The sequence below is a fragment of the Haliotis rubra genome, unplaced genomic scaffold, assembly GCF_003918875.1.
Source record: "Haliotis rubra isolate DU_JTF1 unplaced genomic scaffold, ASM391887v1 Scf89, whole genome shotgun sequence".
In the NCBI taxonomy this organism is placed as follows: Eukaryota; Metazoa; Mollusca; class Gastropoda; order Lepetellida; family Haliotidae; genus Haliotis; species Haliotis rubra.
In genome coordinates, this window is record NW_025767623.1 from 691,884 (window position 1) to 717,461 (window position 25,578).

The following is a 25,578-nucleotide window of genomic DNA, read 5'->3' on the forward strand; positions in this document are numbered from 1 at the left end:
TTTGGTGTGTATGGAGTGTTATTATATCCTGGGTGTGTATGGAGTGTTATTATACCCTGGGTGTGTATGGAGTGTTATTATACCCTTGGTGTGTATGGAGGTTATTCTACCCTGGGTGTGTATGGAGTGTTATTATACCCTGGGTGTGTATGGACTGTTATTATACCCTTGGGTGTGTATGGAGTGTTCTTATACCCTGGGTGTGTATGGCGGTTATTCTACCCTGGGTGTGTATGGAGTGTTCTTATATCCTTGGTGTGTATGGAGTGTTATTATATCCTTGGTGTGTATGGAGTGTTATTATATCCTGGGTGTGTATGGAGTGTTCTTATACCCTGGGTGTGTATGGTGTGTTATTACCCTTGGTGTGTATGGTGTGTTATACCCTTGGTGTGTATGGAGTTTTATTATACCCTTGGTGTGTATGGAGTGTTCTTATATCCTGGTGTGTATGGAGGTTATACCCTGGGTGTGCATGGTGTGTTATTATACCCTGGGTGTGTATGGAGTGTTCTTGTACCCTTGGTGTGTATGGAGCGCTATTCCACCCTGGGTGTGTATGAAGTGTTCTTCCATCCTGGGTATGTATGGAGTGTTCTTATATCCTGGATGTGTTTGGAGTGTTTTTCCACCCTGGGTGTGTATGTGTGATATGCTAAATTCATAATCTCACAGTTGAATCAATGAAACAATATGTTGTCACTCAAACAGTGCCGAGGCCAAGGTTTGAGTGGACAATGTCAAAGACATATTGTTTTTTTCAGTGTTGACAAGCCCAAGATAATGGACACAATCTTGGACAACATCGGACAGACGCCGCTTGTCAGGGTCAACCGCATCACCAAGAAGGATGACATCAAGTGTGAGCTCTGTGAGTGACATGTACAATAACCTTCAACACTGATAGGGCAGAGGGGTAGCCTAGTGGTTATAGCGTCTGCTCGTCACGCCGAAGACCCGTGTTTGATTCCCCGTGTGTGAAGCCCATTTCTAGAGTCCCCCGCTGTGATATTGCTTGAATGTTGTTAAAAGGAGCCTAAAACTATACCCACTCATTCACCCATTCAACACTGATACCACACACTGAATACCCCGCATGAGAAGTGGAAAATGGTACCAGAAAAAAGACTTTTCACCAGAGGGTTTTATCAAAGATTTTTCAGAAACAGATACTCCCCAAATTCGCAGAAAATAATCCAATCTGGGAATTTATAAATTGAAGTGGAAAAATTGTTCAGAAAATTGTTCCACTACCCAGGGTTTTATCAAGGGTCGGATCGGGGGATCAGGCTTGGTGACTTTGTTGCCACATGTCATCGTATCCCAATTGCATGGAATCATGATCATAATGATCACTGTTGTTTCTGTCCCAGACACGATTTATAGACTCCTGCCATATCATAATGATAATGGGGTAGAATAGGTCTTCAGCAACCCATGCTTGCCACAAAAGGCAACTATGCTTGTCGTAAAAGGCAACTAACGGGATCGGGTGGTCAGGCTCGCTGACTTGGTTGACACATGTCATCGGTTCCCAATTGCGCAGATCGATGGTCATGCTGTTGATCACTGGATTGTCTGGTCCAGACTCGATTATTTACACCCCCCCACCATATGGCTGGAATATTGCTGAGTGCGGCGTAAAACTAAACTCACTCACTTACTCACTCATAATGATAATAATAATGAGTCTATTTATATAGCGCCAAACTCCACACCAGCTATGCTCATCGCGCTAACGATCAATAAGGCAGTATTGAAGTCCATAGAACTTTTTGTAGAGAAAGGTTTTGAGATGACGCTTAAAGTTTTCAAGGGTTGGAGACAGCTTAAGTTCATCAGGGATGTTCATGGTTATCCTTTGTAATCTGAAATAGTTATAGCATACCGGTAAGCTATAACTTGTTTACCAATCCAATTTGTGGTGGTGTGTGTTCTTGTGCATAGAGCTCAAGTCACAAATCAGGTGAAGTTAAGCAACTTTGGGCACGGAGAGTCTTTAGATGGGTGACCATGTTTGGCACCTTGACTCCTGAGAGTTTCTTGAAGTTTTGTCCTACCCCACAACTAAGCACACATGTGGTCTCACCTAAGGCAAGTGACTTTGTTCAAACTTGCCTTTGTTCAGCAGAAAATGGGTACCCAGTGGGATAAGTCATGTGAAGTATTTACCTTCTAGTGCCTCACAGCCAGCTTAGGTTATCTGGAGTAATAATGTCTATCATGTTGTATGCGTTTAGAACATGTCTCTATGGCGTGGAGTTCAGCAGAAAATGGGTACCCGGTGGGATAAGTCATGTGAAGTATTTACCTTCTAGTGCCTCACAGCCAGCTTAGGTTATCTGGAGTAATAATGTCCATCATGTTGTATGCGTTTAGAGCATGTCTCTATGGCGTGGAGTTCAGCAGAAAATGGGTACCCGGTGGGATAAGTCATGTGAAGTATTTACCTTCTAGTGCCTCACAGCCAGCTTAGGTTATCTGGAGTAATAATGTCTATCATGTTGTAGCGCGCTTAGAGCATGTCTCTATGGTGTGGAGTTCAGCTGAAAATGGGTACCGGTGGGATAAGTCATGTGAAGTATTTACCTTCTAGTGCCCTCACAGCCAGCTTAGGTTATCTGGAGTAATAATGTCTATCATGTTGTATCGTTTAGAGCATGTCTCTATGGTGTGGAGTTCAGCTGAAAACGGGTACCCGGTGGGATAAGTCATGTGAAGTATTTACCCTGTAGTGCCTCACAGCCAGCTTAGGTTATCTGGAGTAATAATGTCCATCATGTTGTATGCGCTTAGAGCATGTCTCTATGGCGGAGTTCAGCAGAAAATGGGTACCCGGTGGGATAAGTCATGTGAAGTATTTACCTTCTAGTGCCTCACAGCCAGCTTAGGTTATCTGGAGTAATAATGTCTATCATGTTGTATGCGTTTAGAGCATGTCTCTATGGTGTGGAGTTCAGCCGGAAAATGGGTACCGGTTGGATAAGTCATGTGAAGTATTTACCTTCTAGTGCCTCACAGCCAGCTTAGGTTATCTGGAGTAATAATGTCCATCATGTTGTATGCGTTTAGAGCATGTCTCTATGGCGTGGAGTTCAGCAGAAAATGGGTACCCGGTGGGATAAGTCATGTGAAGTATTTACCTTCTAGTGCCTCACAGCCAGCTTAGGTTATCTGGAGTAATAATGTCCATCATGTTGTATGCGTTTAGAACATGTCGCTATGGCGTGGAGTTCAGCAGAAAATGGGTACCCGGTGGGATAAGTCATGTGAAGTATTTACCCTGTAGTGCCTCACAGCCAGCTTAGGTTATCTGGAGTAATAATGTCTATCATGTTGTATGCGTTTAGAGCATGTCTCTATGGCGTGGAGTTCAGCAGAAAATGGGTACCCGGTGGGATAAGTCATGTGAAGTATTTACCTTCTAGTGCCTCACAGCCAGCTTAGGTTATCTGGAGTAATAATGTCCATCATGTTGTATGCATTTAGAGCATGTCTCTATGGCGTGGAGTTCAGCAGAAAATGGGTACCCGGTGGGATGTCATGTGAAGTATTTACCTTCTAGTGCCTCACAGCCAGCTTAGGTTATCTGGAGTAATAATGTCCATCATGTTGTATGCGCTTAGAGCATGTCTCTATGGCGTGGAGTTCAGCAGAAAATGGGTACCCGTGGGATAAGTCATGTGAAGTATTTACCCTGTAGTGCCTCACAGCCAGCTTAGGTTATCTGGAGTAATAATGTCCATCATGTTGTGGCGCGTTTAGAGCATGTCTCTATGGCGTGGAGTTCAGCAGAAAATGGGTACCCGGTGGGATAAGTCATGTGAAGTATTTACCTTCTAGTGCCTCACAGCCAGCTTAGGTTATCTGGAGTAATAATGTCCATCATGTTGTATGCGTTTAGAGCATGTCTCTATGGCGTGGAGTTCAGCAGAAAATGGGTACCCGGTGGGATAAGTCATATGAATTTTTACCTTCTAGTGCCTCACAGCCAGCTTAGGTTATCTGGAGTAATAATGTCCATCATGTTGTATGCGTTTAGAGCATGTCTCTATGGCGTGGAGTTCAGCAGAAAATGGATACCCGGTGGGATAAGTCATGTGAAGTATTTACCTTCTAGTGCCTCACAGCCAGCTTAGGTTATCTGGAGTAATAATGTCCATCATGTTGTATGCGTTAATTAGAGCATGTCTCTATGGCGTGGAGTTCAGCAGAAAATGGGTACCCGGTGGGATAAGTCATGTGAAGTATTTACCTTCTAGTGCCTCACAGCCAGCTTAGGTTATCTGGAGTAATAATGTCCATCATGTTGTATGCGTTTAGAGCATGTCTCTATGGCGTGGAGTTCAGCAGAAAATGGGTACCCGGTGGGATAAGTCATGTGAAGTATTTACCTTCTAGTGCCTCACAGCCAGCTTAGGTTATCTGGAGTAATAATGTCTATCATGTTGTATGCGTTTAGAGCATGTCTCTATGGCGTGGAGTTCAGCACTATATTATCCAGCTCACATTTTTCTGAGAAATAAATATACTACCCACCAAAAGTTTAGACTCAGTAGTATAAATGTAGCCACTTACTTCAGTCAGTACTTCTGAAATAGATTTCGCAAAATATTCCATACTGTTTAAAGGTACTGTTTACACATGAACTGACATATTGTAAAACAAATGCGTAACGTTGAAAACATTATTATCACGAATTCAATAAATGATGAAACTCAGTGAAAATTGGCGAATTCTTATCAAAACTGTACACCAGCATGCAGCTGTTCATATGCACGATATTTTCACATGCTTTTCGGCAATTTGATGCATGAAACCTCGTGCAATTCATCTGCATAAGGTTTGAAGTTGGTTACCCCACGTTAGTGGAGAAATTGACCTTCGAAGTAGCCAAATAGATATACATTGCATTAGTGTTTCGAATTGGTTGAAATCTCACAATTGATGATTGGCTCAATACCAACGACCAATCATCGAAAAAAAATTGGTTAGCGTCATTTTTTTAGATTTTCCTATTCAGGTTGTAGTTGCAGTTAAGTATAAAGAAACAAGACATTTGATTCTATGTTGTTGTTTTTAGAAACTGCACAAATTACATTTGCAGATTTCACATCCAGTGTAAAATGATTCAGTTCCAGTGTAACATTAACTTCCCAGATTCTTCAAGAAATATTCAGTCATGACTTTTCAGAGAGTGAAGTGAGTTTTCTTAGAAATAAACACGTTTTCAGGCCCTGACAACGTCCTAGATATGTTCCATCATCAAGTATTTCAAACTCTATTACAGCGGGTCCAAAATCGTTTGTGTTCGATTATGAGAAAATGTGATCGATTGCTTGGTCGTTTGGCCACTGCGACCAATCTTCGATTATTTCAATTAATCGGACCACCACTACATAGCATACAGTGAGTGCTTTAAGTGAATCTTAACGTTTGATGGATCATATATGTTTCACGATATGGAACAATCAGAACATCAGCACAGTTATATTTTTGTTTGTGTGCAGTGGTCAAGTGCGAGTTCTTCAATGCTGGTGGGAGTGTGAAGGACAGGATTGGTCTGCGGATGATCTTGGACGCCGAGGAGAAGGGACATCTGAAACCGGGTGATGTCCTCATAGAACCCACTTCTGGAAACACAGGTAGGTATATCTGTTATTCACCACTGACAACTGTGGCTGTATCAAACCAAAGGAAAACACTTCTGTAAACACAGGTAGGTATATATCTGTTATTCACCACTGACAACTGTGGCTGTATCAAACCCACTTCTGGAAACACAGGTAGGTATATCTGTTATTCACCACTGACAACTGTGACCGTATCAAACCAAAGGAAACCACTTCTGGAAACACAGGTAGGTATATCTGTTATTCACCACTGACAACTGTGACCGTATCAAACCAAAGGAAACCACTTCTGGAAACACAGGTAGGTATATCTGTTATTCATCACTGACAACTGTGGCTGTATCAAACCACTTCTGGAAACACAGGTAGGTATGTCTGTTATTCACCACTGACAACTGTGGCTGTATCACCCAAAACCAAAGCAAACCACTTCTGGAAACAGAGGTAGGTATATCTGTTATTCACCACTGACAACTGTGGCTGTATCAAACCAAAGCAAACCACTTCTGGAAACACAGGTAGGTATATCTGTTATTCACCACTGACAACTGTGGCTGTATCAAACCACTTCTGGAAACACAGGTAGGTATATCTGTTATTCACCACTGACAACTGTGACCGTATCAAACCAAAGGAAACCACTCCTGGAAACACAGGTAGGTATATCTGTTATTCACCACTGACAACTGTGGCTGTATCAAACCACTTCTGGAAACACAGGTAGGTATATCTATTTATTCACCACTGACAACTGTTATTGTGGCAGTGTATCAAACCTCTTCTGGAAACACAGGTAGGTATGTCTGTTATTCACCACTGACAACTGTGGCTGTATCAAACCAAAGCAAAGTCCAATGAAAACGGGTTAACTGGAAACAGACCTAGGTAGGTATATACTGTTATTCACCACTGACAACTGTGACCGTATCAAACCAAAGGAAACCACTTCTGGAAACACAGGTAGGTATATCTGTTATTCACCACTGACAACTGTGACCGTATCAAACCAAAAGAAACCACTTCTTGAAACACAGGTAGGTCTAGCAGTACCATGGAGCTCATCTCTGGTCAACTGACAACTGTTATCGGCCAATAAAATTAAAACAAAGGAACTCACTTCTGGAAATGCCATTGGGTGAATCAGTGGTCTCCATTGACAACTGTCATTCCCAATGAAAACAAAGGAACAACTTCTGGAAACACAGGTAGGTCAGTCAGTGACATGGAGGTCATCTGTGGTTGTCACTGACAACTGTCACCCAATCAAACAAAGAGGCCCACTTCTAGAAACACAGGTAGGTCAGTCAGTGGTCTCCCATTGTAGCCACTGAGAAACTGTCACCCAATCACAACAATAGAGATCACTCTGTGACATGCTTCTCAGTATAACCCAAGTCAAGGGTTTGATATTATGCTCAACGAAAGTGTTGCTGGCACAGTTGTTTCATTATGGCACTGATAAGTATTGGTGTACACAAACAAGCATGACATATACAATAAAAACCTAAGCTTTCAAAATCCTTATTTCACAGCATGGTTCTTGAAATAAATGTGCTGAGTCTTCAATGAAAACTGGTTACCATGAAAAGGAAGGAAACCTAGGTCAGTCCTAAAGTACAGAAAATAGCCATTGTCCAATAGACACAGCTGTAGGTTCCAACTGAGTGCTTGTTCTTCTCGCAGGTATTGGTATATGTAGCCCTGGCAGTCCATATGTAGTTATACACTGGCAGTGAAGGGATACCGCTGTATCATTGTGATGCATGGGATGTAGATACAGAGCATGGAGAAGGTGATATATGTAGTTATACACTGACATGTAGATACAGAGCATGGAGAAGGTGATATATGTAGTTATACACTGACATGTAGATACAGGGCATGGAGAAGGTGATATATGTAGTTATACACTGACATGTAGATACAGAGCATGGAGAAGGTGATATATGTAGTTATCTTACCTTCAATGCTTTAATTTCATTGGTCAATGGCGCTTTAACAAGTGTCCGTCTGGGACAGCTGGAAAAAATATTACCTGCTGCTAAGGTAACCGCCAAAATCTCCGCCGCAAAGCTGTATCGCTAATAATCATATTCAAAACCGTTCGGTCGTTGTTTTTGAGTTCACTATCTACACATTTGTTTTACCGACTTTCATGATTTGTTTAAGCTATTTTATAAATTCCATCGTTTGCAGACTCACCTAAAACATAATTAAACATGTCTGTAGCAGAATTAAGCTTGTCAGAATATGTTTCACTGTTATTAAAAATCCAGTCGAGAGGCAGACGCCATTTTGTTTATGCGTCATATAGTTGGTAGCGAACTTATCGATCGTCAAAATAAAATAAAATTATATTTTGTACATTTAACATGGCGGGAAGATAAATATGGTGTAAACTTCTCCCTGGGTAATACGGTCTCGTGTAGCATCCTGGTACATCAAAGATCTTTGTAGCAGTGTTATCCCTTGCCTACCGGCTCGAATGACACTGCTTCAAAGATGCGTACATCAGAGCGTATTACCCTTGAGAGAAGCATACAACTTATACTATGCACCGATATGTAGATACTAGTAGATACAGAGCATGGAGAATCATCTGCAACCATCTCAATCATCTGATTACAAAGTAACACTGTCTTTGTTATTCCTGTATGTTTTACGTTTGTTCATGTGTGCAGGTGGACGTGTTGCGGGCATTGGGTGCTGAGATTGTTCGGACCCCGACCACCGCTGCCTTCGACTCCCCCGAGTCCCACATCGGTGTGGCACGGAGACTGATGGAGGAGATCCCCAACTCCCACATTCTGGATCAGGTACAAGGATCTGAGGGATTATTGATCTCTCTGAAATCACCAAATACTATATAGTGCTTTACCTTGTGGGTTAGGAGGGTAAGGGGTAGCCTCGCTCATGGCACTGAAGATCAGGGTTCAATCCCCATTTCTGGTGTCACTTCCCGTGATATTGCAGGAATCTAGGGGATTATTTATCGTTCCGAAATCATCATACATTATTTAATACTGAACCTGGTTGGTGGGTTAGGGGTTGCTAAGTGGTGAAAGAGTTCGCTTGTCACGCTTGAAGAGCTAGGTTCGAAGCCCATTTCGCTCATGATATTGCAGGAATAGGTACAAAGATCTAGGGAATTATTCCTCACTCCAAAATCACCATGTAGTATTTAATACTATACCTTGTGGGATGGGAGGGTGGGCAACCATATGGTGAAAGCGTTCACTTTCCACGCTTAAAATGCTAGGTTTGAAGCACATTTCACTCATGATATTGCAGGAATATACAGGTACAAGGATTATTTATCACTCCAAAATCATCACACAGTACTTAAACTACCTTCTGGGTTGGGAGAGGGGTGGTGAGGTAGCCTAGTGGTTAAAGCGTTCACCCGTCATGCCGAAGACCCAGGTTTGATTCCCCACATGGGTACAGTGTGTGAAGCCCATTTCTGAAGATCCGGGTTAGATTGCCCTTCAGTAACCCATGCTTGTTGTAAAAGGCAAATAACAGGATTGGGTGGTCAGGCTGGGGACTTTGTTGACACATGTCATTGTATGCCAATGTTGATCACTGGATTGCCTGATCCAGACTCGCTTATTACAGACTGCAGCCATATTGCTGGAATATTGCTGGAATACTGCTGGAATATTGCTGGAATATTGCTCAGTGCAGCGTTAAACAACAAAGAATCAATCTTGTTGTTTTCATACCTTTTCAAAATTATAATCAAATTTTACAGTTCAGTACCGTACACTATTTTCGTACTTATCAAGTCGATCCTATTTCCAGTCTGGGGGTTCCCAGTATTCCCATTTTTGTAAAAGGTTGACTCCTGCCCAAAGCTCCCATGTAATAAAATATTGTTGCTGTGTTACAGTACCGGAATGCTAGCAATCCTCTGGCCCATTATGATGGAACCGCTGAAGAAATCCTCAAATCATGTGACGGTGAGATACATTCAATTGAATTTTCATGTATTGATCTTCAGTAACCCATGCTTGTCTCCACCCATTGAAGATCCAGGTTAGAATTAATCTTCAGTAACCCATGCTTGTCTCCACCCGTGAAGATCCGGTTAGAATTAATCTCCAGTAACCCATGCTTGTCTCCACCCGTGAAAATCTTGTTTAGAATTAATCTTTAGTAACCCATGCTTGTCTCCCCACCTCGTGAAGATCCGGGTTAGAATTAATCTTCAATAACCCATGCTTGTCTCAACCGTGAAAATCTTGTTTAGAATTAATCTTCAGTAACCCATGCTTGTCTCCACACCATTGAAGATCCAGGTTAGAATTAATCTTCAGTAACCCATGCTTGTCTCCACCCGTGAAGATCCAGGTTAGAATTAATCTTCAGTAACCCATGCTTGTCTCCACCCGTGAAGATCCGGGTTAGAATTAATCTCCAGTAACCCATGCTTGTCTCCACCCATGAAAATCTTGTTTAGAATTAATCTTTAGTAACCCATGCTTGTCTCCACCCGTGAAGATCCGGGTTAGAATTAATCTTCAATAACCCATGCTTGTCTCAACCGTGAAAATCTTGTTTAGAATTAATCTTCAGTAACCCATGCTTGTCTCCCACCCGTGAAGATCCAGGTTAGAATTAATCTTCAGTAACCCATGCTTGTCTCCACCAGTGAAGATCCAGGTTAGAATTAATCTCCAGTAACCCATGCTTGTCTCAACCCGTGAAGATCTGGGTTAGAACTAATCTTCAGTATGTGACTCTTGGGGCTGTATTTGTTCTAATAAGATCTTTGTTTAGGGGTATCAAGAACCCATGCTTGTCTCCACCCGTGAAGATCCGGGTTAGAATTAATCTTCAGTAACCCATGCTTGTCTCCACCTGTGAAGATCCGGGTTAGAATTAATCTTCAATAACCCATGCTTGTCTCCACACGTGAAGATCTGGGTAGAATTAATCTTCAGTAACCCATGCTTGTCTCCACCCATGAAGATCCAGGTTAGAATTAATCTTCAGTAACCCATGCTTGTCTCCACCCGTGAAGATCCAGGTTAGAATTAATCTTCAGTAACCCATGCTTGTATCCATCCATGAAGATCCGGGTTAGAATTAATCTTCAGTTACCCATGCTTGTCTCTACCCGTGAAGATCCGGGTTAGAATTAATCTTCAGTAACCCATGCTTGTCTCCACCCGTGAAAATCTTGGTTTAGAATTAAAATCTTCAGTAATCCATGCTTGTCTCCACCTGTGAAGATCCGGGTTAGAATTAATCTCCAGTAACCCATGCTTGTCTCCATCCATGAAGATCCAGGTTAGAATTAATCTTCAGTAACATATGCTTGTCATAAGAGGTGACTAACGGGGTCAGCTGGTTTGGTTGACACATTACATCGTATCACACTTTCACGGATTTTATCAAGGGTTGTTGAGAAGCAGATACTCAGCACCAAGTCTGCAGCAAACTTCTGTTTTAAAATTGAATTAATAACTTATGCTTTGGCTTTATGCAATAGTGTGTGTGTGTGTGTGTGCGTATGCGTCGCGATCGCAAGGCGTCGCGTCGTCGTGCGGAGTCTTGTGGCGTGCGTGTGTGTGTGCTTTTACGCCGCACTCAGCAATCTTCCAGCTATATGGTGGCAGTCTGTAATTAATCGAGTCGGACAAGACAATCCAGTAATCAACAGCATGAGCATTGATCTGTGCAATCACGGATGCTATGTGTCAACCAAGTCAGCGAGCCTGACCACCCAATCCCGTTTAGTCAGCCTCTTACGACAAGCATGGGTTACTGAAGATCAATATTCTAACCCGGACCTTCACGGGTCTTGTGCAGTGGACTTCACTGACCAGTTTTCAGCAAAGTTTCACAAGTTTGTTCCAAAATTGCCTGGTTAAACTTGGTGTCCAGCAACCCACATGTTTGTCGTAAGAAGCGATTAATGGATACGGTGGCCTTGCTCGCTGACTTGGTTGACACATGTCATCGTGATCGCAATTGCGCAGATCGAGGCTCATGATGTTGATCACTGGATTGCCTGGTCCAGACTCGATTATTTACAGACCACCACCATATAGCTGGAATATTGCTGAGTGCAACGTAAAAATAAACTCACTCACTCACAGTTGTGGCACCTCTCTTAACTCCTCCTGGTCATGGAATAACTTTTATCATTCTCCACTGAAGCATGACACTTGTTTCTAGGTCTGTCAGCACCATGTGTGTTCTTGTGAGTTCCAACAAAGTGGTAAATATCTGAGACCTGTATCACTCCAGGCTCTACCCACACAATCAGCTGGTACATCATGATATTACTGGAATATTGTGAAACCCATCTCCTTCAACCACTCACTCACTCACACACACACCCACCCACACCCACACTCTCTCTCTCTCTCTCTCTCTCTCTCTCTCTTTCTCTCACACACACACACACATCCATCCACACACACATCCATCACACACACATCCATCCACACACACATCCATCCACACACACACCTAAACTGTATTTGTCTTTTATGTATTTATGAGATTGTATTTGAATCTTGGAGTGTTAATGGTGTAATATATGAATCTTGGGGAGTTTCTGCTGCAGTATGTGAATTGTGGGGCATATCTGGAAATGATATGTGAATCCTGGGGTGTTTACAGAGATGGCAATCTCTCCGATTTTAGAGGAGTTACTCCGATTTTCAAATACAAAATCTCGATTTGTCTATTAAAATCTCCAGCTTTTAGAAAATACAAATATGTTTATAAATTTAGAATGTTTGAAAGAATTTTAGTAAATAGCCATTTAAATTTGTTCATTTGAGTTAAGTATCATCTGATTAAGTATGCCCAGAAATTGCATATTTCCAGACTAAATATAAAGATTTTCATAGGGAGGCCCCACAGACCCACTACCGTCAAAGGGGCCGAGCCCCTCTCACGCTCACCCCAAACTCGCACCTTCAGGACACGGGAATTGCTTTTAGCAAGGCAGAACTCCGATTTCATTTGATTCACTGTTGGCATCTCTGTGTTTATGCCATAATATGTGAATCATTGGGGCATTATGGTGTGATATGTGAATCATGGGGCATTTGTGCCATAATGTGTGAATCTTGGGGTGTTTATGTCGTGATATGGGAAGCATGGTGCATTTATGTTGTAATATGTGACTCTTGGGGCTGTATTTGTTCTAATAAGATCTTTGTTTAGGAGTATCGAGAACTATATTTGTATAAACCAATTTAATAGTTGTAACTGTCGGATGGATGTGAAATATTGAAGCCACTCTTTCTTGTTTCAGACAAGCTGGACATGCTGGTGCTTGGTGCTGGAACAGGGGGCACATTGACAGGTGTGGCCAGGAAGATTAAGGAGAGGTGCCCTAACTGTAAGGTGAGTGAGTGCTAGGTCGTGGAACAGGGGGCACATTGACAGGTGTGGCTAGGAAGATTGAGAGGTGACCCAACTGTAAGGTGAGAGTGTGTGAGTGAGTGCTGGATATCTAGGAGTGGAACAGGGGGCACATTGACCTTGGTGTGGCTAGGAAGATTGAGAGGGGACCCTACTGAAGTGAAGGTAGAGGTGAGAGTTGAGTGAGTGAGTGCTGGATCGTGAGGGAACAGGGGGACACATTGACAGGTGTGGCTAGGAAGATTGAGAGGTGACCCAACTGTAAGGTGAGAGTGAGTGGTTGACAAGCACTTGGTCATTAGTTTGAGTACGTAAGTGGCAATCTAAAAGCTCTAACCCACTCCCAGCCATGTAACAATGGAATAGTCCTTTAGTTTTCAGAGACTACTGAAGTTACGTGAATGAAACTTTGCAATCTTATCTAGGAGATGCTTATCAAGACTTAAAAAAGTCGTGCCATAAAATATTTTGTTACTGGTTTTTTATCTTGGCATACAGGGTTATGTCCATTGATCAATGTCATTTTACTGAGAGTATTTTACCCCAATTGGGGCAAGTCTCATAATCTACTGAAGTTATATGAAGGTTTAGACTGAGTGAGGGAGTTGGGTTTTACGCCGTTTTCAGCAATATTCCAGCAATATCAAGACGTGGGACACCGGAAATGGGCTTCACACATTGTAACAACATGTAGAATCGAACCCGAGCCTTCGACATATTGAGCAGATGCTTTAACCACTGGGCTACCCCACCGTCCCGAAGGTTTAAATGACGTTACTCCTGATTAAGTTAAAAAATTGGTGTCATAAGGATTTCTTTCCAGACCTTTTGTGGGTATTTCTTTCACTTTTAATCAATGTTTCTGAGAACATAATGGGACTCCTATCTCTTCATTAGGCCTGATATGAAGCTGTTATATGACTTCAGCTTTATAGTAAAAGTTAATACTTCCATATTGTTCTTTACTATATGAACAATCCTAATTCTAATGTGCAGAGACCCGTGAAGATCCGGGTAAGAATTGATCTTCAGTAACACATGCTTGTTGTAAGAGGCGACTAACGAGATCAAGTTGTCAGGCTCGCTTACTTACTTGACAGATGTCATTGGTTCCCAATTGCGTAGATCGATGCTTGTGCTGTTGATCACTGGATTGTCCGACTCCATTCTTTACAGACCGCCTACATATAGCTGGAATACTGCCGAGTGTGGCGTAAAACTCACTTATTCACTCTAATGTTTAGACCAGGGCAGGGGACAGTGATATTGCTGTTTTCTGGTTGCGTTCAGTGTCTTAGGTGACTTTTATTTTATTCAGATCATTGGTGTGGATCCTGAGGGCTCCATTATCGCTGAGCCGGAGGAGCTAAACAAAACGGACAAAACATTCTATGAGGTGGAGGGCATCGGCTACGACTTCCTGCCAACAGTCTGCGAGAGGAAGGTTGGTACAAACAAAATTGTTGTTTCCAGACAACGGTCTTGAAAATATTACTCAACTTAAACATTTCCAGTTTCATTCAAATTTTGATTATTTACCTTCATATTATTTTAGAAAGCTGACATCTGATTGGCTGAAAAACCTGTGCATCCTTTATTTTGATATTGCGTCGTGTCCATGGATTGTTTGTCCTTGGTTGTGAGTTGTGTTGAACTGTTTCAGTTTGTAGACAAGTGGTACAAGTCTGTGGACAAGGACTCCTTTATCATGGCGCGAAGGATGATCCGTGAAGAGGGACTAGGATGATCCGATGGAAGTGGGGACTACTTTGTGGTGAGTTGATGGCAGATGGATACGTTAGTGGGGGACTACTTTGTGGTGAGTTGATAGCAGATGGATACGTTAGTGGGGCATTACTTTGTAGTGAGTTGATGGCGGATGAATACGTTAGTGGGGGACTACTTTGTGGTTAGTTGATGGTGGATGTATATCGTTATTGGGGACTACTTTTGGTGGTGAGTTGATGGTGAGATGGATACATTAGTGGGGCATTACTTTGTGGTGAGTTGATGGTGGTTGTGAGTTTATGGCAGATGGCGTTAGTGGGGATTACTTGTGGTGAGTTGATGGTGGATGGATACACGTTAGTGGGGATTACTTTGTGAGTGAGTTGATAGTAGGGGCAGATGGATGGCAGATGGCGTTAGTGGGGATTACTTTGTGGTGAGTTGATAGCAGATGGATACGTTAGTGGGGGATTACTTTGTGGTGAGTTGATGGCAGATGGATACGTTATTAGGGGATTACTTTGTGGTGAGTTGATGGCAGATGGATACTTTATTAGGGGATTACTTTGTGGTGAGTTGATAGCAGATGGATACGTTAGTGGGGGATTACTTTGTGGTGAGTTGATGGCAGATGGATACGTTATTAGGGGATTACTTTGTGGTGAGTTGATGGCAGATGGATACGTTAGTGGGGGATTACTTTGTGGTGAGTTGATAGCAGATGGATAATTAGTGGGGATTACTTTGTGGTGAGTTGATAGCAGATGGATAATCGTTAGTGGGGATTACTTTGTGGTGAGTTGATGGCAGATGGATAACGTTAGTGGGGCATTATACTTTGTGGTGAGTTGATGGCAGATGGGATACGTTAGTGGGGCATTATTTTGTGGTGAGTTGATGGCAGATGGATACGTTAGTGGGGGACTACTTTGTGGTGAGTTGATAGCAGATGGATACGTTAGTGGGGCATTACTTTGTGGTGAGTTGATGGCAGATGGATACGTTAGTGGGGGACTACTTTGTGGTGAGTTGATGGCAGATGGATACGTTAGTGGGGGACTACTTTGTGGTGAGTTGATGGCAGATGGATACGTTAGTGGGGCATTACTTTGTGGTGAGTTGATGGCAGATGGATACGTTAGTGGGGCATTATTTTGTGGTGAGTTGATGGTGGATGGATACGTTAGTGGGGGACTACTTTGTGGTGAGTTGATGGCAGATGGATACGTTAGTGGGGGATTACTTTGTGGTGAGTTGATGGCAGATGGATACGTTATTAGGGGATTACTTTGTGGTGAGTTGATGGCAGATGGATACGTTAGTGGGGGACTGGGGTGGGGGGGGTGTACACTTACATTGTACATATTTTTTTATTCACCTTGTGCATGCTTCCCCGTATAAATCACCATCACCCAAATTGGAAAATGACTGTTTGGCATGAGTGCATTGAGGACAGGGTTCAGATGGGTGGATGGTAAAAAGACCATCCTAGCAATATTTGCTCAAGTCATGACAATGACCTGATGGGACTGTTAGAATTACATTATTTAAAAAAAAACTGGGAAATCAGAACACAGAAAAGACAACATGGAATTCTTGACCTACTCTTGTTAAGTGACCCGTGAAGATCCGGGTTAGAATTGATCTTCCGCAACCTGTGCTTGTCATAAGAGGCGACTAACAGGATCGGGTGGACAGGCTCGCTGACTTGGTTGACACATGTCATCGGTTCCTAATCGATGCTCATGATGTTGATCACTGGATTTGGCCGGTCCAGACCCGATTATTTACAGCTGCCATATAGCTGCAATATTGCTGAGTGCTCCATAAAACTAAACTCACTCACTTGTGAAGTATGTGACCTTGACCTTGCAGGAGGCAGTTCAGGGTCAGCCATGGCGTGTGCAGTAAAGGCCATCCGAGACTTCGGCCTAAAGGAAGGTCAGAGATGTGTGGTCATCCTCCCGGACTCCATCAGGAACTATATGTAAGGCTTGCATCGTGTAAGGCTGTCTGCCTGTGTCTGCGTGTCAGTGTGTCTGAGAATGTCTGTTTCAGTGTGCATGTGCCTGATTCAGTTTGTGTAAAATGTACGTGCGTGCGTGTTAGTGAGGTGACGACTCATCGATACACATCGATGCATTGATCCATGAGCCGCCGATACTGTGAATCGATACAAAGTTTAACATTGTCGTATATCCCGATACCATACTTCAGATGGGTCACGATACATCTATGTTTAACTTTGAATATTGCCGAATCACGATATCTGTCAAGAAAAAAGACTTACTTTTGTTTGATGATTAAAATATATGCTTTCTTGTTTTCTCTTCATAAGTAAACGTTTCCTCAGAAGTTCTTGCGTCAAGAACTGTGTCAGACATAGCACTCACATGTTATCAACATTCACATAAACTTAATTATCTCGTTTCCCAAAAAACATTGAACAACGCTTGCATTATTTGACGAAATACTTTGAAATTGCTTTTGTTTTGATATTAAGGTGTTTTATAACTGGTGTTAGAATTATAGATTTTAGTATCGTGATACGTATCATATCGCCACCCTTGTATCAGGATTCGTATCGTATCGCAGCTTAAGTTCACAATACTTTAACCAATATATTGTCGAGACTAAAATTTTAGTATCAAGATGTATTGTATCGCAGGTTGTATGCCAATACCAGCACTGGTGCATGTGCGTGCATGCATGTGTGTGTCTACTTGGGATATGTATGTGTGTGCATGCATGTGCGTTTTATGCTATGTATGTGTGTGCACCAATGTTTACTCCAGTATTCAGTGATGCACATAACATAGCAGTGTAGCAGAATTAAGTGTATATTTTTCCAAAATTTGACAACACGGCTACGGGTGTGATTCAGTTTATTTGATGACCGAGTAAATAGTTGGATTATTTACACCCTGAAATACAGAACAACATTGAGTAAGATAATAAATAAAACCAGAGCATGATAGTTCATTTAACATGCAAATCAAAATATGTATACCACGTACATCATCTACTTTATGAAATGAAGAAGGTAAATATAGTATCATTGCATGGCAACAATGCTGTCAATTAAGATAGAACAACCTGAATTACAGTTGTCCAGACATAGAAAATATGAAATCTACACACATCTTACTGCGTGTAAAACTCTATCCATAGGTGCGCCTAATTGTATATAGTCACATTGTCTCCCACGACTACATGGCCATGGCAACAGTGAAAAATACCTACAATATGGAAATATTCAAAGCTAACTACTTTACATTACCAGTATGATGTTCTTACACTATAAGTTGTATGCTTCTCTCGTGGGTAATACAGTCTGATGTACGCCTCTTTATAGCAGGGTCACCCAAGCCGGTAGGCGAGACCGTATCAGACCGCGTATTACATGGGGTAGAAGCATACAACGTATTTATTTTACCGTTAAATGTACAAAGTATCATTTTATGTTATTTTGAAGATCGCTACCGACTCTATGACATGTAAACAAAATGGCGTCTGCCTCTCGACTGGACTTTTAAAATCTGTGAAACATATTCTGACAAGCATAAAACTGCAATGAAAATGGTTTATTATGTTTAAATTGAGTGTGCAAATGATGCCATGTATAAAATAGTTTAAATAAAGCAGTGAAAGTCGGTAAAACAAATGTGTACATAGTGAACTTAAAAACAACTAATCGCACTGTTTTCGAACTCTGTGCACAACATGCATCATGTTATGACATCATACGATTGTTAGCGATACAGCTTCTCGACGGAGAGTTTGGCGGTTACCGTGGCAGTGGGTAATAATTTTTCCAGTTTTCACCCTCCTAGGAAGGGTGACATAGAAACTTTTTAAAGCCTCATTGACGGAAAGAGTTCCTTCCATTCACCCATATTTTTTGGGTAACATTACCTAGCCTGAGGCCCTTATCATACAATGTGGTTCAACCCTATATATTGTAATGAATTTTGGGGCTTTTAGTTATTTTTGTGAGTTCTCTAGTAATTGTTGTGTCAGGTTTTGTTGATAATTTTAGTATATTATATATTAATTTATAAATATTACTTGGGATGGGGGAACTCTTACCGGTACCCTCAACCAGAAGACTCTGCATCATCTATCACGTCTTAATTAAAATCGGGCGGTGGGGTAGCCTAGTGGTTAAAGCGTTGGCTCGTCACGCCAAAGACCCGGGTTCGAATCCCCACATGGGTACAATGAGTGAAGCCCATTTCTGGTGTCCCCCGCCGTGATGTTGCTGGAATATTGCTAAAAGCGGCGTAAAACCAAACTCAGTCAGTCAGTCAGTCTTAATTATAATCCTTCACACCCATATTGCAAACTGATATCAAATGCTGATATTGAGACTAATACTTGTAAATAATACCAATACTATATACACTATCTACTAATAAATAAGTGCTAATATTAATACTGAAACTAATAACTAAAGCTAATATTAAAACTAATACTAATACACTGTGTAGTTTATAGTTTAGTTGACAGTTACACAAATATGCGTGACTGCCACAGCAGCTTAAGACATCCCTGTTATGTTTCAGAGAACCGGTTAGAATTGGTCTTCACCAACCCATGTTTGTCGTAAGAGGCAACTGATTGGTCAAGCTCACTCAGTGAGTGAGTTTAGTTTTACGCCACAGTCAGCAATATTCCAGCTATATGGCGGCAATCTGTAAATAATCGAGTCTGAACCAGACAATCCAGTTATCAACAGCATTAGCATCGATCTACGCAATTGGGATACGATGACATGTGTCAACCAAGTCAGAGAGCCTGACCACCCGATCCCCTTTGTCGCCTCTTACGACAAGCATGGTTTACTGAAGATCAATTCTAACCCGGATCTTCACGGGTCCTGGCTCACATGTCATCGTATCCCAACTCAGTAGATCAATGCTCAAAATGGACATCATTGAATCGTCAGGTCTAGCCTCAATTATTTACCAACCGCCATCATATAGCTGGAGTATTGAGTGGCGTAAAAAAACAAATAAACAAAATATGAAAAAGTATGCTTCAGAGTGACAACTGCTTGGTGTCTTGTTTCCAATAGGTCCAAGTACCTGAGTGACGACTGGATGAGCCAGCGAGACTTCCTGGAACTAGACCACCAGGTGGAGCCCTCCAAGGAGTGGTGAGTGTTCCTGGCCGACAACGGCATGTTTTCTCGCTTCCACTGCATCGTGTTCCAAACTGAACCGTTTCTGTCTTGACTTATTTGCTCCGTGAGGGAAGACTCCTGAGTTGAAGGTAGATGGATCCGTTAAGTTTCACATAGTTTCATCATTTATTGAACTCATGACAATAATATTTTCAAAGTTACGAATTTGTTTTACAATACATCAGTTCATGTGTAAACAGTACCTTCAAACAGTATGGAATGTTTTGCAAAATCTAGTTTAGAACAGTTAACTGAAGTGGCTGTATTTACATTAGCGAGTCGAAACTTTTGATGGGTATTATATATTCAGATTTTTTCAGATGTATTTTTGTTTCCTTGAAATTGTTTAACAGACATCCCTGCTCTGTTTCAGCAGCACCTACAGGTATAAGCTTCGGTCTGTTTCTCATTTCCGCTACACTAGTCTAGTGGACCAAGTGTTAGCTCATCTCACCACAAGGGAGATGGTCTAGCCTAGTGGTTTAAAGTGTTCGCTCTTCACACTGAAGACCCGGGTTCGATTAACCACATGGGTACAATGTGTGAAGCCCATTTCTGGTGTACCCTCTCGTGATATTGCTAGAACATTGCCAAAGCGGCATAAAACCTTATTCACTCACTCACTCACTCATCTCACCACATAATCACAACATGACTTTTGTCAAATAGCTGCAATAATGCTGAGTAAGCATAAAACCTAGTGGTGTCATGCCAAGCAGCCAGGTTTGATTCCCCACATGGATACAATGTGTAAAACCCATTTCTGGTGTTCCCTGCCGTGATATTGCTGGAAAATTGCTAACAGTGGCGTAAAACCATACTCACTCACTCACTAATACAAGCAGCCACACACAGACACATGTAGTAAGTACAATACTCTTGAACATGGCATGCAGCACCATTTCACCTCACTCATTGAGTACAACTAAACCTGTTTGCTATCACCTTGTCTTCACTGTCTTTGACTTGACGTTTGTGTTTTCTTTCTGTTCACACCACACTTATAGTCCGTTTGGCTCAAAAGCGGACCGATGAAGTGCAATCTAACTCGAAAACTAATAAATATAAAATACTCAATGAAACGCTGATCATAATCAAAACATCATACCCACTCTGTGAGGTTTTTGCAGAATTTTTGTCCTCAAAATAATAAAGTTGTTTAACAAACTATCATTAAAATATTGACACAGTTCACTGTTTGTTACGAGGGAGGAGTGCAGAGAAAAGGGACAGCCAGGTGTTAGAGAACGGATGGAGACGGCATAGGACAGGTTAATGAATAAATAACTTTGTCTGTGAACGTGCTTCTCGAACACCTGGCTGTCCCTTTCTCTGCACTCCTCCCTCGTAACAAATAGTGAACTGTGTCAATATTTTAATGATAGATTGTTAAACAACTTTATTATTTTAGGACAAAATTCTGCAAAAACCTCACAGAGTGGGTATGATGTTTTGATTATGATCACCGCTTCATTGAGTATGTTATGTTTATTAGTTTTCGAGTTAGATTGCAATTCATCGGTCCGCCAACTGGACTGTACATGTCAGCCATTGATTGCACGAGGTGTTGGATGATGTTTGGTTGTTGTGAAGGTATATAGAGGAAGTTTGTGTAACACAAGAAGGGGCATAAGTTTCAAGTATACCCCACAGGTGTAAACAGATCTACTCAGGAAATCACCCGTGAAGGTCCGGGTTAGAATATTGATCTTCAGTAACCCATGCTTGTCATAAGAGGCGACTAACGGAATCGGGTGGTCAGACTCGCTGACTTGGTTGACACAGCGGTTGTAATCAGTTCCCAATTGCGCAGATTGATCCTCATCCTGTTGATCACTGGATTGTCTGGTCGAGACTCGATTATTTACAGACCGCCGCCATATAGCTGGAATATTGCTGAGTGCAGCGTAAGACAAAACTCACTCACTCACTACACAGGAAATCCAAGTCTTGCAAATTTGTGACAAGATACATGAAATGAAGTTCAGGCTCCCAATCCACAAACCCGTGAAGATCCGGGTTAGAATTGGTCTTCAGTAACCCATGCTTGTCGTAAGAGGCGAATAACGGGATTGGGTCGTCAGGTTCACTGACTTGGTTGACACATGTCATCGTATCCCAGTTGTATAGATCGATGTTCATGCTGTTGATCACAAGATTGTAAGGTTTTGAAAACCCTCCTGCACAGACTCAGCAGGTGTGAGCACCATGCATCAGATTTGGATAGTTGCAGTGTCTGGGGCGGTGGGGTAGCCTAATGGTTAAAGCGTTGGCTCGTCACGCCGAAGACCCGGGTTCGAATCCCCACATGGGTACAATGTGTGAAGCCCATTTCTGGTGTCCCCAGCCGTGATGTTGCTGGAATATTGCTTAAAGCGGCGTAAAACCAAACTCAGTCAGTCAGTCAGTCAGTTGCAGTGTCTGGGTACTGTACTGAAACTGTGTGCGCCTTCCGCTATACCTGGTTTGTCAGGGTTCTCTCCTGTGTTGCTTATAATTTTCTTTTCCAACACAATGGTTTTCGTTACATGTGCATGTTGTGTAGTGTAGAACTAACCGACAGAAGACAGTAGTGGTCATCAAAGCTTTGTTTATTAGTGTATAATTAGTTTTATTTGTAACAGCAGACAGTGCTTTGGGTTAAGCCTGAGGTTTGGTTGGAAATTAGAGGTCAAGATGGGATGAAAAGGTCAAGGTTGGAAGTCAAGGTCATGCGCATGGGTAGTGGTGGAAGGTGAAGGTGAAGTTAAGCATGCATTGTATAAGATTGTCTAGAAATCTTACTTTAAGCACAAGGGGAATTGTATTTGAATATGGTTTGTAATTAAGGAAACAGAAGAAATGTGTATTCTTTTCAGAACTTGTAAATGCGTAATATGATCCACTCTGACAATAAAGAAATATATGGCTGAAAGGACCGATAAGTCTATTTAGGTGTGTGAATTGGCAATGTATGGCAGAGTGTCTGGCCAGCAGTATTCATGATGCAATATACAGGATGCTGAGAGGGGATGGGGTAGCCTGGAGATTAAAGCGTTCACTTGTCACACTGAAAACCTGAGTTCGATTCCCGTCTTGGGTACAATGTGTGAAGCCAATTTCTGGCGTCCTCGACCGTGATATTGCTAGAATATTAATGAAAACGGCGTGAAACCAAACTCATTCACTCAGGCTGCTGCAGTCAGCATTTTCTGTCTGTGAAATAAGGAACTCTCCTACTAAATAAATTGACCTTGACCTTGCAGGTGGTGGAGTTTGAAGGTGAGCTCCCTCAACCTGCAGGCGCCTCTGACAGTGACACCCAGCGTGACGATCCAAGAGACCTTGGAGCTGCTGAACCGCGAGGGCTTTGACCAGGTCCCTGTTGTGGATGAGGCTGGGTGAGTGAGGGACAAGGCGGGATATATAGAGAATACTACACGAGGTCTAGTAACATCATAATTATACGAAAAGAGTGTCCTTCCTATGGTATCTGACCGAGCGAAAGCGAGGTCAGAAACCATAGGAAGGTCACAAGTTTTGTATAATTCGTATGTTATGAGATCGAGTGTGGTATTTTATTTATTACCCACGTCTAACATGCTTTAAATTGACAAAATAGCGTATTTTTGTTATTTTTGTGGTTTCAAACCGAAACAGGTTTCATTAGAGGTTGCGGTAGAATGTTGTTCTGTAGTACACTATTTGCATGACGTCACACTGTAATATCGTCACTACGCCTTGCTCGTCTGCCCCCTTGGTAACCGACGTCACGATGCATGTCAGTTGTCATCGCCTCGTACAGCCTCCTACATTAAACTACTCCATAGCATCTCGTTTCTTGGTTTCCAGCTGCTTCATTCGACTAACATCACTGGCGGAAACATTGCGTTTGTATTTTCCTCGGATATAATGTCTCAGTTCGACTCACAATTAAACAGCGACACGGCAACGTTCGCAATGTTTACATTCCCACAATGCTTTTAAGTTGTAGAATGAATGAATTCACGTATTTGTTATGAATGAAAAAATATTTACGTCAGAATGTGACCTAATTGAGAGGTCATCGGTTATCTAATCAAATCGTTAGAATCTCAGGTCAAGTCGTTACGACACAGGTCAACGCGATACGACACTCGAGATTAGTATGCACCTACCCATACGTTGACCATGTGGGTAATAAGTTTATTTATACCACTAGGGTGTGGTTTGTCTATTATTTCAGCAGATTGTTTTTCATCGTAATGACTTAATTACCTCACACATAAATGTTGTTTTCTGATTGGCTGAGCGCTCTTCTATTACTTTCAATGTACCCCGCTTACAAGCTTCTATGTACCCCGTTGGGAATGCCGAACTCATTTGGTACTTCGTAGTAGTAATTCTTTGTCTTGAATAACATTGAATCACGTATGATGTACGAAAACTACCGATGTTTTGTGAACGCAAACTGTGGAAGGGAGATAACTCTATATTTGTTTTTCTTGTCGTCTGGTACTCCGTACTATCATCCGATACCCGTGCTTCAAACAGTTCAAAATTACCATTGAGGTGTTCGGTATGACAAATACGTTGTTCACTGGTCCCTCGGGGCCCATGGGTTCATGTACACTCGATGTTTGTTTATGTTCCCTGAGCCCAAAGGACGAGGGGAACATAAACAAACATCCAGGATACATCACCCCATGTCTAAAAAAAGTTCTAATTATCGCCATGAATTTTTTTAGAAATTATGATGAAAATTTTAAGGTAACATCAGTGATCCTTATCTAGTAAATGGACCAAAAACTATTTACATCATTTTAGTCAATCTTGTGTTTGTTCATCCAAATCATGAGTAACCCCATGTATGGAGAAAATTTAGGCACACAGTGTTATCAAGTGTTTGCACTTGAAGGGTTGCACTGCCAGACAGATTCACACGGAGATGACATCTGTTTGTGGTGAAAATAGACCATCTTATACTGTTGTGAGATGGACAAGGCATTTTCAAACTGGTCATATGTCCCACACAGTTGAGCCAAGATGAGGACTCCGTTTTAATGATACCAATGAGGTCATTGAAGAGGTGGAGGGTTGGTTTTCCATGAAATCAGGGGGGGTCTATTCAAGCGGTCTGCACAAGGTCAAGAAACGTTGGGAGAAATGTGTCACTCTGGATGGTGACTATGTAGAGAAGTCTTAAGGTCAAGAAATCAAAATAAAGTTTCTACCCTAAACACGTCTTGGTGGTAATTAGAAATTTTTGATACCCCCTCGTACATACCCTTTCAGACTTAGCAATTCTATTATGTCTCCCCGGTATCAATATTTAGCCTTGTTCATCCAACTCGAGCACAAGCAAAGTCGGTTGCAAATCTACACAAGGTCGAATCCATTACATATTTCTCTGCCTCAAGGCTAATCTTAAAACTTGCATAGCATTCATATCTAGTGCTAGATGCTAATATATTTGTTCACAATTATGCATTTTTACTTTTAGTGTGTTTATCACCCATGTGGTGTTAGTACGTTGGTACCTCTGCTGGTGATATAGAATCCAATGTCCATATCACTGTTGAGATCCATATCACCGGGGAACAGGAAGTGACCAACCTATACATACAATATTACTTGTCAACATCACCATTGAAGTCCGTATCACCATTGAAGTTTATATCACCG

General features: G+C 41.9%; 1 protein-coding gene across 1 annotated transcript in view; it reads left to right on the forward strand.

Moving 5' to 3' along the window:
• LOC124263558 (cystathionine beta-synthase-like) overlaps window positions 1-25,578 on the forward strand; it is a 45,634-nt gene that overhangs the window by 15,423 nt on the left and 4,633 nt on the right. Inside the window, 12 exon segments of the mRNA XM_046698219.1 lie at window positions 765-871; window positions 5,511-5,649; window positions 7,353-7,425; window positions 8,315-8,449; window positions 9,526-9,595; window positions 12,913-13,004; window positions 14,341-14,466; window positions 14,686-14,762; window positions 16,618-16,737; window positions 19,828-19,908; window positions 20,309-20,320; window positions 23,181-23,315. Of these exon segments, the coding sequence (XP_046554175.1) occupies window positions 765-871; window positions 5,511-5,649; window positions 7,353-7,425; window positions 8,315-8,449; window positions 9,526-9,595; window positions 12,913-13,004; window positions 14,341-14,466; window positions 14,686-14,762; window positions 16,618-16,737; window positions 19,828-19,908; window positions 20,309-20,320; window positions 23,181-23,315 (1,167 nt within the window).